Here is a 15,045-nt window from a genome sequence, read left to right on the forward strand (position 1 = left end):
TGCGGGTAGGCCACCAAAGGCCCTGCCTCCAAATACCCTCACATGGGGGATTAGGTTTCAACATAGGAATTTGAGGGGACAGAAATATTCAGGCCCTAATACCCATCACAGAAAGTCAAAATCCTCCCATAATCCCACCCATCATTACCCTATGCAGAGATATACACTTTCAACAATTCAATATATATTCCCCCCTTTTTTCAGTATATATATTGCTGTAGCTATATTTTTAGCCAAAATTGGATTGTACTATAGTTTTGCAATTTTGTTTTCTAAAGTTAATTTTTAATTAAACAATTTACAAACATATTTATCTTGTTTTAAAAAAGAAAAATACAAGAAAGAAATTAAAACCTTACAAGTTAGGCCAAAGCTCTCTTTGTCTGCAGCCTCCAAACCCAGGATTATTCTCCAGAAACAGCTGTTGTTTAGGTGTGACCTTTCCAGGCCTGGATACATGTATGCTACATGTACCTGTGAAAACTATGTAACATCCTATAAAATTTTTTGAGCATGTTTTCTATATAAAGAGTACCATCCTATATGCAGCTTTCTGAGACTTGACTTCTTTATTCTGGAAATAACGTGGAGTGGATGGAGCTCCTCCCTTGCCAGAGAAGAATACTGAGCGGGGACTGGGCTTGTCATTTAGGGAAAGCCTTAAAGGGCATCCCACGAGGTAGGTGCAACTGAATCTGTTCTACAGGAGACTTCAGGGTTCCGGGGTCCGTCTCGGAACGGTGAGTGTGGCTGGGCTTGTCACCTAGAGGGAGCCTCAGGAGAAGCTGGGCCTTACACCCAGACAGAGCCACTTCACTGGTGTTAGTACAGCTGCCACACCCAGGGAAGGTGTGTGCAGGCTCATCACAGAGGCCAGCCTTGCCCGAGGATGTCTGTGCCTATTATCTGGGAGGTGTGTACCTGTCAAACAGGTCATGATGCTTCGGATGGCTGTGATGTCACAGGAGGGACTTGGTCCCAAATATGTCCTCTCAGAGTCAGATGCAGTGCCTTCCCCCAAGGCGTTCCCTGTGTCTTAGTTTGTTAGGGCTACTATAAAAAAGTACCACAAACTGGGTGGCTTAAACAACAGAAACTTACTGTCCAGTGGCTCTGGGCCTGGATGTTCAAGACCAAGGTGTCAGCAGAGTTGGTTCCTTCTGAGGGCCATGAGGGAGACTCTGTCCAGGCCCCTCCCTTGGCTTCTGGTAGTTCATGACAATCTTGGATTCTCAGCTCTTAGAAGTATCACCCCGACCTCTGGCTTCATCTTCACTTGGTGCTCTTCATGTGCCTCTGTCTCCAAATTCCCACCTTCTATAAAGATACCAGTCATATTGGATCAGAGCCCACCCTAGTGACCTCATTTTAATATCCATAAGTTTGGTAAAGATCCTATCTATTTCCCGTAAGGTCATATTCACAAGGAGTGAAGTCATGAGCATATGAGTTTCGGGAGACACATTTCAGCTCAGCACTTGAGCACCTGCCAGGCCCAAGTGCTTTCTCCCTGAGACCTTCCCCGTCTGATAAATATAAGGAATGGTGGTGCCACCATTGTGCCAGGGACAGCTGCCTTGAGCCCACCCCGTGCACTGTGCCTTAACCCTAGACAACAGGCACAGTCGTGCCACTGAATCCCTGTGATGGGACCGGCCACTCACTGTGCTCCACGTGTGATGAGCCCACTTGTCCTTGTAAAAATTGTCCCTATGTGGCCACTTCAGATTCTCCATTGACTCCCCCAACAGAAGAGGCCTAACTACCCCCCAGAGCCCTGGCCTTGGGCTCACTCGCCCCTGCTTCCCCAGCCCGCACCTTGGGAAATGCTCCCACAATGGCCACCCTGCACAAGGGGCCCCTCTGTCCCCCTGAGGTTTCCTGGATGACAAGCCAACATTCGGGGCTAGCGTCCCTCCCTGGGATGGGCCTGTCTCTGCTGCTGAGGTTTGCAGCCTCCAGAGGCCCAGTCCTCCTCTGAAGACTTTGCCTGTGTAGGGAGGCCAGGGGGCAGCGAGTTGCCTTCAGACACCCAGCTCCTCCACCAGGAGTTGGCCCAACATGTGAGAGGCACAGCAACGTCCAACGGGGCTTCCACCCTGTAATGGGCCCCCTCCTCCCACAAGTGTGTGACCTTCAGGACTCGCCTGGATGTTCGCCTTCAGTCCCAGGCCCAGCTACTCCCTCAGCGTTCACCTGTCTGCCACAGTCCCAAGGACTCCTGTGGAGCCACACATGGCGCCGGGGTACCTGCCCCCCTCAGACTTGGGCTACACCCCCATTAAGGCTTCTCATTTGGGGTGATCCCAACCTCTCGGCCTAGATTGTCTCTAGGGCCAGAGGCCTAAGTACTCCCACAGAGACCTCATCGTTTGTGATAGGCCCAAATAATTCTCCCTGACCATAAGCCCACACTCTCTGTTTACACCTTCCTCTGCCATATGGAGCTGCACCTTGTAAGCAAGCTCTGACCACTCTCCCCAGGTTTTTTCTCTGGGGAAAGACCCAGCTTCATAAACGAGTCATTATCCTCACTGAGGCTGTTTCTGGCAGACAGACCCAGCTCTCTATGGCCCCTTGACTTTCCTTAGAAGTCCAACTATGGCCCCTCGACTTTCCTTAGAAGTCCAACTCTTTACTCTTTCTCAAAATTCCTCCAATTGACACTCTGCACTTCCCATGCTAGGGTCTTCTTTTCTCTTCTTCGAGTAAAGATTCCCATTAAGTTCTTAGTGGCAGCATAAAGAACTCCTAGCCAGGCCTCCTGGTCCTACATGCTTAATGTGTTCCGTGACAATTTCTCAGGAGGGTTCTGTTTATAAAGAACTTGGGGAAATAGCTAAGACGTACAACTGAACTGTCCCCAAATGCTAGGCATCATCATTATTAATGTCTTAAAATAATGTCATTTTGGTTGAAATGGTGTCTACCTGATTATGGCACTATTTGGAAGTGTGTTCCCACTGTCACCACTTGTGTCCCTTTAGAACAAACCCACCTGCCCCCGTGAGGAGTCCTTCTTTGGGGAAGTTCATGCTTCCTCCTCTTAGGGTTTATTTCTGCCTTATATGGCCCTCTTCTTCCGGGGGAACAGGCCCTGAGGTTTCTCTCAGTGTCATGGTACTCTCACTGAAGTTTCTGTCTTTTTGAAGAGCCTAGATCCTTCCACTGGAGATGATTCCTGTAGGAGAGGCCCAGCTGCTCTCATCAAGGCTGCTCCTGGCTTCTCACACACAGCCACTCCCTTCATTCCGTCCCCATCTCTAGGTCCACATGGTTACCCTGAGCCTTTCTGCAAAGACCCAACCCATCCCATTGGGTTGCCTCCCTGGGCAAAAGGCTCCCTGCTTTCGCTAAGACTTTCATTGCCAAATGGTCCAAACCCCGGTGCCGCAGGGCCAGGCCTGTCCTGGGGCTGAGCAGCCGCCCCACCCGTGTGGCTGCGCAGTTTTTGGCACACCCAATTACCTCGATGATTTCCCAGGGAAACCTGCCCAATTCCTCCCCTGAGACTGCCCTCTGAGGTACTGAATGGAAACACAGCCACCATTATCACGTGAGTGCTTAGGAAATGTTAGCTTCGAGATCCGCGTTATTGACGTTGTTATTACGTATAAGAAACACATCTATTTCCAAGGAGCATCCAGCCGGTCCCAACTACTTCCACTGAGGATTCCCACTGTAGGAACATTCTTTCCCCTCCCACTGCCAATTTCCTGAGTGGAGTGGGCCCAATTACTGCCACAAAGGCTGCTGTGTCCTGTGGACCCAATTCATCAAAGGCCTTGCTCAGGAATCTCTCACTGGCCTCTCCCCAATGGACTGACCTCAGCTGCTTCCACGGAGGCATCTCCTATAGAATCAGGCCACCCACTCTCATGGAAGCAGCTTCCCTGCTCTTTGAAGGGACTTGCTTTATGATAGTCACACGTCCCACAGCCCAGCTACTCCCTCTGAAAAGCTTCTCACCTTGCCACAGATTTGACTTACTCCCACCAGATTTCTTCCTTCCTGAGAGGTTTTGATCTCTCGGAGTTGGAAAGAACCAATTCAACTCCTCCCGTCGCCGCTTCCTATGTCTGGGAACTTGATCCTGGTTGTGAAGGTTCAATGAGATAAGCAACATGAAAGGAGTTAGGCCAGCGCCTGGCCCCCAGTGGTGTTCAGTGAATAGAGGTCCAGTTGAGCAATGTCTTCCTTGAGTCTTCTTTTCCTATGGAATTATTAATAATAGATACTATTTACTGAGCTTTCACCATGTGCCAGTACTGTGGAAAGAGCTATGCATGTGTTATCCTACGTAGTCCTCAAAATAATCATTCTATACACAGGAAAACTGAAGCGTACAGAAGTTAAATTACTTACCCAAAGCCAACGACTCATACATGACAAAGGTCCATCTGAGTCCAAGTCGTGAGGCTTTACCACTGTGCTCTCTGCCACTCCTATTTTCTGGTCGGAGAGAATAAAGCAACTTTTTCTTCCAATCTTTTCCAGCCTATGAACTTCAAGAGTGCCCAGACCCAGAGCCCTTTGCCAATGGCATTGTGAGGGGAGCTGGCTACAACGTGGGACAATCAGTGACCTTTGAGTGCCTCCCAGGGTATCAATTGACTGGACATCCTGTCCTCACATGTCAACATGGCACCAACCGGAACTGGGACCACCCCCTGCCCAAGTGTGAAGGTATGTCCCTCCCTCATCCCCAGCAGTTCTTCCTCAGGTGCTCGTAGAGACTGGTCCAGAGCAATCCCCTGTTCCACCTGCCTGCTCCATGGGATCTCCAGGGCTGGAGGTCCAGGCAAACCATGGTCCATCCTATTTTCACATGGTGTGGTCCAGCGTCTCCACGGAGAGGGTCCTGGTGACAGGGCTCCGGGCCAGCACTAGGGAGGACCTGGAGGAGATGTAGGCCACAGCCAAGAGGAAGACATACCCAGCCCTGGGGAAGATCCACCCTGACAGGCTGGAGGACCCCCATTGGAAGGGAAGGTTCCACGTGAGGGAGTGGGAGCCCAATGTATGCTGAGGGCTGGAGAGGTAGAGTTAATCCAGGCACCTGCCCAAAGGGAAAAGAGGATGAAGCCTCTTTCTAAGAACTCTCTTGCTCCCCTCTTCATCTTCCCCCTCCCTGCTCCATTATACTCTCCTTCTACACGGGACTGGAGAGACCTGAGTTGATCTATCAGGGAGCTGGAGGTGGCACTTCCTTGGGTCTTCTTCCTTACCCAGAACCTGGATGGAAGGTGACCAAGAGCTTGTGCTGCCTCCACCCTCATCTGCACACTTCAGTTCCATTTGCCTTCCCTCTTCATTCTGGCAGCCCAGCATTTTCCTGGAGGAGAGGCAGGAATTTGTCTTGAAAAAGGAAGCCTTAGCAAGGGCAATAACCCAGGAAAGAGTGCCCCAGGTCTGGGATCAGATTACCCCAGGCTCCAACTCAAACCCCTTTGCCTCTCTGAGCTTCAGGTTCTTCCTCAGTAAAATGGAACTTCTCATTTATATTTCACAAGAGCTGAAGGATTTCACAGATGGCTCACTCTCAGACTCAAACTCTCAGTTTAACTCTCGATGGAAAGAGGGACCTTGTTTGCGAAACTGAGCCGTTCTGGTGTTGGAATGTAAAACCGTGATTTCTAAAACTATTATAGCCTCAGTTCATTTTTCAGATTTTCAGAGCTCTGCTGTGCGTAACCGGTGGGTCATTCCACAATTGTTGGCCCATCACGTGCTGTGCAACAAGCCTCATCGTGGGCTTTCTTCCCTTTTCATGCCTTGTTTGTCTCTTTATGGCATCATGGGAGAGAGAAAAGAGCAGCGCTTTCTCAGTCTGCTGGCTTGAGCCAGAAGCTCCTCTTCTTCCTCAGAAACCTTCTTCCCTTGGCTTCTCTAACACCATACTCTCTTGCTTTCTCCCATGTCCCTTAGGGCAAATTTTAAGCCGCTTAATATAGCACACATGACCCTTAGGTTAGGGCGTAGTCCCTGCTGACCTCCCATATTCTCCACTCTTACAGATTTTATGTTCCAGCTAAGCTGAAATACTTTGTTTTCCAGTGTGCCATGTTTTCTTGCCTCTGGGTCTTAGCATATGTTGTTCCTTTCCCATACAGCATTCCTCTCTCTTACCTTGCCTACTTAGCCTTAGTCATCCCTTAGGTCTGAGTATAAATGTGAATTATACCAAGAATCCAAGGCCAGGCGCAGTGGCTCACGCCTGTAATCCCAGGACTTTGGGAGGCTGAGGCGGGTGGATCACGAGGTCAGGAGATCAAGACTATCCTGGCTAACACGGTGAAACCCCGTCTCTGCTAAAAATACAAAAAATTAGCCAGGTGTGGTGGCGGGCGCCTGTAGTTCCAGCTACTCGGGAGGCTGAGGCAGAAGAATGGCATGAACCTGGGAGGCGGAGCTTGCAGTGAGCCGAGATCGCGCCACTGCACCCCAGCTTGGGCGACAGACCGAGACTCCATCTCAAAAACAAAAACAAAAACAAAAGAAATCCTTACAAAACCAGATGCAGGGCTCCCCAAACACCCCTGTGGCATTCACAATGATGACATGGTCCAGCCTGTGCTACAGATGCTGGTGTGTTTGGCTGTGTCCCAGTAGTGTGCGTGCCTGGGACAGAACTAGAGTACCTTGCTCCCCACTGTCTCCCAGGCAGTGCCTGGCACCCAGGAGATATTCAGCTTATGTAGCAGGGATGGCGTGTACCTGTGCACCACTTTCGGGATGTATGTGCATTCACAGGACCCCTGGCCTCTGCTTGGAGTCTATTGGGATTCTCTCTCAGTCTGGTCTGCCCCGTCCAGATGTCTGCTCGATGCCTCGTGTCAGCTACAACACTCATTATTCTGGACCATGGTGTTTGGGGATTTTTGTCCACCATCCCTGTCTGTTTTCCTCCCTGGTGACTGACTCTGAATACCATGAAGATGTCAAAGTCTCTTCATCCCCCTGCCTGAGGCCTAAATCAGTGAGACTAAAATTGGGTGTTGCTTTTGGGGAACAGGAAGATAAGGAGAGAGGATCTTATCTACATAGCAAATGCCTCCTCTTCCGGCGCCTGGGCTGAACATTTTGCCTGCATTGTTTCACCTCATCACCACCACAATCCTATGGGGGAGGTATTCTTAGTCCCATTTTACAGGCGAGGAAATGGAGACTCAGAGAGGCTGAATTACTTATCTAAGAGTATCTGCTCAATAAATGGTTCGGCTATGATTTGAACCCAACCTTAGCCTCACCCCAGGAACCCTCAACTCAAAGTCTAGACCACTAGTACCATTCTAGAAAGAGCAGATCAAAGAAAGAAAGATTTTCCCAATTTCTTAGCTCTTCCCAGCAAAAGCACTGCAGCTCTGACCCTAACATCTGCTTCCTCCCATTGCTGGGAAGGGAAAGGGGACAGCTTCAGTGCATCCTTTCTTCTTGGCAGTTCTCTTCATAAGAAAGAGAAAGAGGGAGGCTGAGGCAGACACACAGAGGGGCCTGCGGTGACAGTTGAGAGCTAGCCAGGGTGTTCTGTGTGGGGACTGGTGGGTAGAAACAGGTGTGGCCATCGTCAGCTTGGCCTCCCCTCCCACATCCCACCTGACCTCCCTGACAGGATGATTAGTTCTAGGAGCTGGGAGTTCCTCATGAAGCCATCTGAATTCTTAGGTGGGTACCGAGGCCCTGCACTTACGTTTGTGTTCCCTTCTTGGCAGTCCCTTGTGGCGGGAACATCACTTCTTCCAACGGCACTGTGTACTCCCCGGGGTTCCCTAGCCCGTACTCCAGCTCCCAGGACTGTGTCTGGCTGATCACCGTGCCCATGGGCCATGGCGTCCGCCTCAACCTCAGCCTGCTGCAGACAGAGCCCTCTGGAGATTTCATCACCATCTGGTAGGCCAGGTGCCATGTCAACAGCCAATTAGATAAGAGCATTAGTGGGGTTCTACACTGGATTGCCAGTCAGTTACCTATTGGTTTAGAAAAACCAAGAGCTGAGTGGTTTTAAAGGCTGTCAGCCTCCTGGGTTTCAAATAAACATAGTGGAATGGGACTCAGCTGCAATGGGCCATTATGGCTCCTTGAAGGGAGAGGAATGGGAGGGCAGTGGCTCCCAGCCTGCAGCCCTGCCAGGGCCAGGGAAAGTACCAACAGGTGTGTTAATGGGAATAGGTGTGAGTACACAGACTTTTCTTAGTATTTCCGGAGTTCAAACCAACATTCTACATGTACCTGGGCTAAGCCACCCAGACTAATTGAAGAGATTTGAAGTGAAATTTTGTGACGTCCCATTGGTCATCTGGTGCTGAGCCAGCACTTTTCAGCAGAACTTTCTGCAGTGATGGAAATGTTCTATGTGTATGCTGGCCAATATGGTAGCCACTGGCTACAGAGCATTTGGATATGACTGAGGATCTGATTTTTAACTGTTATTTAATCTTGATAATTTAAATGTAAATAGCCATGTGTGGCTGGCAGTGGCTGAATTGGACAGCTCAGCTCTGAGTTATGTAGTTATATATAACAAGAGTTAATTTTAAATTGGGAATACAAATTAGCATTTGATATGTGCAGTTTCCTGGACAGTTTCTTCCCAAACCACTGGATCTTTGGAAGAGGACATAATTTTAAAATTCCTTCGTTTGGTGGTTACTGCCATTCTGGGAATCATCAGGGGTTAGGGGAATTCTCTTCCAAAATTCCCAGACTGCCCCGGGTTAAGTTCCAGCATTATTTCCAAGCAATGGCTAGGAACAGATAGGAGGGGTTAGATAAGGTTTCAGGGAAGAAATCCTTTGCCCCAGAAGGCATTGTGGGTATACTCTTTGCTTGGAAGACAAGGAAATGGAGCCGGTGTGCATAGCAGCAGGTTCCTACACCAGCTCCTCAGCCCTGTCCTAGTGCTGCCCCAGACTGAGAGGACCTGTGGTAAGACCCACACCCTTGCTCCCTGGAGCCTGAATTTCCCCCAGGAGCCCATTGGGCTGGTGAAGAATCAGGTGAATGAGGAATCAGTGTGAGCTTCACCGATTCTATCAACTATGTTGGGAGACCAAGTTGGGAATGGTTGGGAGAGGTATCTAGGGCATGGTGTGGGGAAGTTTGGTACAAAAAGAATCATAGCTTCCCACTCCAGGTCTGTCCTAAGGCCACCGATGGCACCAAGTGGAACAGGCAGCTGTGGTGACTAGTGACATGCCAGGACTTTGTTTACTATGTACAGGGATGGGCCACAGCAAACAGCACCACGGCTCGGTGTCTTCACCCGGAGCATGGCCAAGAAAACAGTGCACAGCTCATCCAACCAGGTCCTGCTCAAGTTCCACCGCGATGCAGCCACAGGGGGAATCTTCGCCATAGCTTTCTCCGGTCAGTATGGAAACCTGGCCTGGTGGGAAGGGCCAGGCTTTCAAGTCAAGGCTGAGCTTGACTCCCAGCTCCACCATTTGCAGATCAAGTGACCTTGAGTGAGTTGAATAACCTCTTGGAGCCTCAGTGTCTTCAGAGTTATGAGAATTAAATGTATTAGCCTATGTGAGAGCTCTCAGCGCAGGGTTCTGTAAATGCAAGTTTTCCTCCTATTCCACACTGCCAGGGCAGAGAGGCACAGAAGCCCAATCCTTGGTGCCAAGTCCACTCATTCACATCAACTCACTGGCTGAGTCGTCCCTATACCTGTGCCCCAGCTTGTCCCTTAGCATTTTCTAGCACGATCTCCCTCTCCAAAGGGATCTAGGGCCTCTGCTGACCTCTCAAGGAGCACTGTGTTTTTGTGCACAAATGAAGGCATTGTGATTTCAAGTAGGAAGAGTATGAACAATTCAGGGTAGGTATGTCTTTATTGGCAGCCTGTTTTCTTCTATGAGTCCCAAGTTAGGGATCTGGATATTTCCTCATTTTTACTATAGTGGAATTGCCTAGAGAAACTTATAGAATGTTCTCTGTGGACTTGTGCCCTTCTATGGAATGATGCACATATTTGCAATTTACAGATCACTGCAGATATTTTAACCAGAAATCAGGAAAGCTGGATTTTATTCCCAGCTCCACCTGGGGCCAGCTGTGTGAAACCTTGCACAGGTCCCTTCCCCACTTGAGACCTCAGTTTCTTCACCTGTAGAATTACAGGTTTGGAGTTTGTGACCTGTAAGAATTCTGTGAGGTAGTAAGGCAAATATCCTAACCCTCATTTTACAAATGAAGAAATGGGGCAAAGGAAGGCTCAAGTACTTGCCCAAAACCATGTAGATAGAACTGGAAACAGAACCCAGCCCCTGCAGTATCTGTTACAGTATCTGCTCTGGTGTGACTATACAGTGTTACTACATCCTGCATGCACTCGCAGAAACACACTAAGACTGTGAAAGAGGCAGTGAAAGAAACAGAAACTGACAGAAAGAAATAAGGATGTAAAGAGCCTAAGCAGCTGTGACTGCCATTCCCAGGAGCTATCATCCAGGGTGAGTGCAATGTGGGAATGAGACTCTGCCCCCTCCATCTGCTCAGTTCCCATGCCCCTCTTGTTGGGCACACTTGTCGCTCCACTAATGAGATCCAGGCTTTAAGACTCTGTCATTTTGACTTGTGACTTTCCTATAGAGTGATAGAGTATGGACTTCAGAGTCACAGACAGGTTCAAACCTTGGCTCTGACACATATAAGCTATGTAACCTTGTCTGTTGTTTCACCTTTCTGAGCCTCAGTGTTATTATGCACAAAATAGGAATAATATAAGTACTTAACTTCTTAGAGTTAAATGAAACAATGCTTGGAAATCCTTAGCTCTAGGCACAGAGTACAAAAGATGATCAGTAAATTATAGTTCTAATAGCCATCATTGTCATGATTATTTGTATTATATTTAGATATTGACAGTCTTGGTGTGAAGTTACCTTGATGCTAGGCCAGGTCTCTTGTTCCTATTCCTGAGCCCTCACCTGTACCAAAACCAGGTAAAGGAGGCTCAGCACAGCCCCAGGCCATCCTTATTTCCAAGTTCTTCTAAGTAAGGTCTTTCAGTGAGAGTGCTTGCCTAAGGGCATAGTGCTCCTTCTGTCTCTCAGATGAGACATAAGGCCCTTGCTATGGTGTAAATGCTTAGGTCCCCCCAGAATTCATATGCTGAAATCCTAACCCCCAAGGTGATGGTATTAGGAGGTGGGGCCTTTGGGAGGCGATTAGGTCAGACAACAGAGCCCTCATGAATGGGATTATTGCCTTTATCAGAGACCTACAGAATCACTGCTCTGAAGCCTTCTCAGTGGAAAGAGCTAGGAAACACAGAGGCCCAGGCGGGTGGATCACCCAAGGTGAGGAGTTCAAGACCAGCCTGACCAACATGGAGAAACCCCATCTCTACTAAACATACAACATTAGACAGGTGTGGTGGCACATGCCTGTAATCCTAGCTACTCAAGAGGCTGAGGCAGAAGAATCGCTTGAACCCAGGAGGCAGAGGCTGCAGTGAGCCAAGAGCATGCCATTGCACTCCAGCCTGGGCAACAAGAACAAAACTCCATCTCAAAAAAATAAAATGAAAATAAAGAAAAGAAAAGAAATACAGGAAACTCATTTGCCCCTTTCACCACATGAGGACACAGCATAAAGACAGCTGTCCATGAACCAGTAAGCAGGCCCTTACCAGACATCAAAATTGCCAGTCCCTTCAACTTGGACTTCCCAGCCTCTAGAACTGTGATGACTAAATTTCTGTTGTTTAGAAGTCACCCAGTCTATGGTAATTTGTTATAGCAGCCTGAATGGATTAAAACAGCCATTCGTTCCCAGCTTAGACCATAGCCCAAGGCTTCATTGACCACAGGAGCAGGCAAGGGTCTGGGGCAAGAGAGGAGGAACTGCTGTGCCCAGATCAGCAGGTTCAAGTGGGAGAGGCACTGGACTAGGGGATGAGTGAGCAAGAGAGGCACATTCCATGCCTCATAGAACTTTTGGTAAGTTGTGGAATTTATCCTACATATAAAAAGTATATGTAACACGTATGTGCAGTTTAAAAAGTAATAAAATGAACACCATCATTGAGCCTAAGACAAAGAACACCTAAGCCTTTGAAGCTCTGTTCCTTCCTCAACACATTCCCCTACCCTACCCTGAGAGTTAACCATGATCCTGTACTTTTGGTTAATCATTCATTGCTTTTCTTTTTATTTTACTCCATATCTGTGTCTCCAAAAATATGTTCTTTAATTTTGCATGTTATTTCTGTTATGTAAAGACAATCATTCTATAAATGTTCTTCTGCAACCTGCTTTTCTCACTCAAAATTGAGTTTTTGAAATTCATGTTGGTGCATGTGACTGTACTTAACTCATTTTTCAATGCTGTATGATTTCATTGCATGAAAATATAACCATGTATTTAGTCTACTGTTAACACTTAAGTTGTTTCATTTCAAGCAATATGAACATTGTTGCTTATTCCTTATTGTGAACACCTACAAGGGTTTCTCTTCAGTACATGTCTGTGTGGAGTTGTGAGATTGTAAATATCCACATATTTAGTTTCACTAGGTAATGCCCAATTTATCTTAGAAGCAGTTATAACCATTTACACTCTTCCCAGCAACTGAAATAGAGTTCCTATTGCTCTACATCCTTGAAAACACGGGGTTTTAGCAGACTTTACATTTCTACCAATCTGGAAGATGCATGAAATGTCATTTCACTTGTGTGCTTGTGATGAGGCAGAGCATGCTTTCCTGTGTTACTGAGTGTTCATGCTTCCTGCTCTGTGAAATGTCTGCTCCCCAGACAGCTTTCCTGCTCCAAGGAGAGAGAGATAATGAGCAACTAAGAGGACAAAATTTTTGTGAATCATAACCAATGCTACAAAAGACATAAAAGGATAAGATAGTAAACAAAAACCTGGAGAATTCCATGCAAAGTAATTGTGGAAAACCTAAGAGTGGATATTCAAGATAAGAACTAAAGAAAAAAAGGAGCTAGACTTGCAAAAAGTGGACACTGAAAGTGGGGTTGGGGAAAGAATTTTTGCCTTTCTCCAGGCAAACAGCCCTAAGGAACTTTCTTTTCATATGAGGATCAATAAGAAAAAGGAAAAACACCTTAAGGAGACCTGTGAAAGATTTTATAACATTAAAAATTAGAACATGAAATTTGAATTACAGAGAAAAATGCCCTTGAAGAAAACATGGTTTAGGAACTAGAAGTAATAGAAATAAATTTGGGGAAGCATCTTCTTCTAGTATAAATCTAGATAACATAGACTCCAAATAACAGGTGAAATGTTCAGACAGCACACAAATGAAAAGAAAGGTCTGGCCAAGAGATAAATAAAGAAAAGCTAAATCTCTTCCCTTCCCCCCTTGAACAATTCAGTCCTAAAGCTGTGAGTTGGGACAAAGCAAAGATATCTAATATGGTTTGGTTGTGTCCCCACCCAAATCTCATCTTGAACTGTAGTTCCCATAATCCCCATATGTCGTGGGAGGGACCAGGTGGAGATAATTGAATCATGGGGGCCAGTTTCCCCCATCCTGTTCTCATGATAGTGAGTTAGTTCTCACAAGATCTGGTGGTTTTATAAGGGGCTTCCCCCCCTTCGCTGGGCTCTCATTCTTCTCCTTCCTGCTGCCATGTGAAGAAAGACATGTTTGCTTCCCCTTCTCCCATGATTGTAAGTTCCCTGAGGCCTCCCCAGCCATGCTGAACTGTGAGTCAATTAAACCTCTTTCCTTTATGAATTACCCAATCTCAGGTATGTCTTTATTAGCAGTGTGAGAACAGACTAATACAGCATCCATACTTGTCAGGCAAGAGGGAGTGTGAACCACTGTAGCCCAGGCTGGGGTGTCAGGGGGAGCCACACTGATGGGCTGCCTGGCACAGGCAACTGGAGTTTAGGTATCTGTACAGGGATGGAGCTGGCACAAGGTGTCAGAGCTCTGTGCAGGATGAGCAGACACCTATGTAGGGTATTGGAGCCCAAGCAGAGGAAGTCGGGCATCCACACAGAGAAAGATCAGCCCAGCAAAGGAAGTCAGAGCCCAAGTAGAGTGAGGAGGGAGGGGTCAGCAGAAATGAGACCTTGGTTCCAGATGGGTTATTGATCAAATAAGCTAATACCTTAAGGACAATAGAAGGCAGGTGTCTCACTGTCAGAGAAGAGGGTTAGAACTCTATAGAGAGCAAAAATTATAATATACCCAATGGTGTTAAATTTGAATTGGATGTATCAGTGTGAGCTTATGGTTTTCAATGTGTAGAGAAATGGAAGAAAATATGAGTGTGTGGGTGGGGCATGTATGAGTACATGTGCGTATGCACATACATTTCTTAGCTCTTTCTACTGAGAAGGCTTCAGAGCGGTGATTCTTCAGTAGTAATGAGCACATCTAGCTCATTTGTTCCTGAATCTAGGCATTGGTTCCTAAACAACATTTTCTGCTAAAATGGACCAGGGTTTCTTGAAGAAATGGCTGATCCCAAGCCTGGGGCGGAGAAAGTAGAAAACAAACCAGGAATATCTTATGGCAGAAAGTAAGGAAATGCCCAAGGCATGATGGAGACATGCCAAAGGGACATAGAAGCTGGCTTGGAGGGGTTCTCACTGACCATATTGGGAATAATTTGAGAATCAAAGTCTTTTAAAATAGCAAGAAATGGTGGTAACCTATTGAATCAAGCAGAATACTATGTATATCCACACAGACATTAATTACAACTTTTTTTTTTTTTTTTTTTTTTTTTTTTTGAGATGGAGTCTCACTTTGTTGCACAGGCTGGAGTGCAGTGGTGCGATCTCAGCACACTGCAAGCTCCGCCTCCTGGGTTCACACCATTCTCCTGCCTCAGCCTCCTGAGTAGCTGGGACTACAGGCGCCCGCTACCATGCCCAGCTAATTTTTTTGTATTTTTAGTAGAGACGGGGTTTGACCGTGTTAGCCAGGATGGTCTCCATCTCCTGACCTCGTGATCTGCCTGCCTCGGCCTCCCAAAGTGCTGGGATTACAGACATGAGCTACCACGCCCGGCCAATTACAAGTTATTTTAAGGAATGGGATATTTACAT

The 15,045-nt window shown here is 47.3% G+C and overlaps 1 protein-coding gene and 1 long non-coding RNA gene across 12 annotated transcripts in view; one reads left to right on the forward strand and one right to left on the reverse strand.

The window, feature by feature from the left end:
* Positions 1–15,045, forward strand: part of LOC105495216 (CUB and Sushi multiple domains 2) — a 656,530-nt gene that overhangs the window by 557,048 nt on the left and 84,437 nt on the right. For 10 of the 11 annotated variants that reach the window (XM_071096465.1, XM_071096467.1, XM_071096468.1 and 7 more), the window contains 3 exons: positions 4,498–4,686; positions 7,713–7,890; positions 9,221–9,366. In XM_071096465.1, coding sequence (XP_070952566.1) covers positions 4,498–4,686; positions 7,713–7,890; positions 9,221–9,366 — 513 coding nt within the window. Of the gene's footprint in view, positions 1–3,979; positions 4,106–4,497; positions 4,687–7,712; positions 7,891–9,220; positions 9,367–15,045 lie in introns of all 11 variants that reach the window. The other variant, XM_071096475.1, reaches the window with a different exon arrangement.
* On the reverse strand, positions 1,214–4,055 carry LOC139363304 (uncharacterized). Its single transcript, XR_011623367.1, has 3 exons — positions 3,970–4,055; positions 2,999–3,181; positions 1,214–1,317 (listed from the first exon to the last, which is right to left on the reverse strand). It is a non-coding gene; the product is annotated as an uncharacterized lncRNA (long non-coding RNA).

The sequence above is a fragment of the Macaca nemestrina genome, chromosome 1, assembly GCF_043159975.1.
Source record: "Macaca nemestrina isolate mMacNem1 chromosome 1, mMacNem.hap1, whole genome shotgun sequence".
Taxonomy (NCBI): domain Eukaryota; kingdom Metazoa; phylum Chordata; class Mammalia; order Primates; family Cercopithecidae; genus Macaca; species Macaca nemestrina.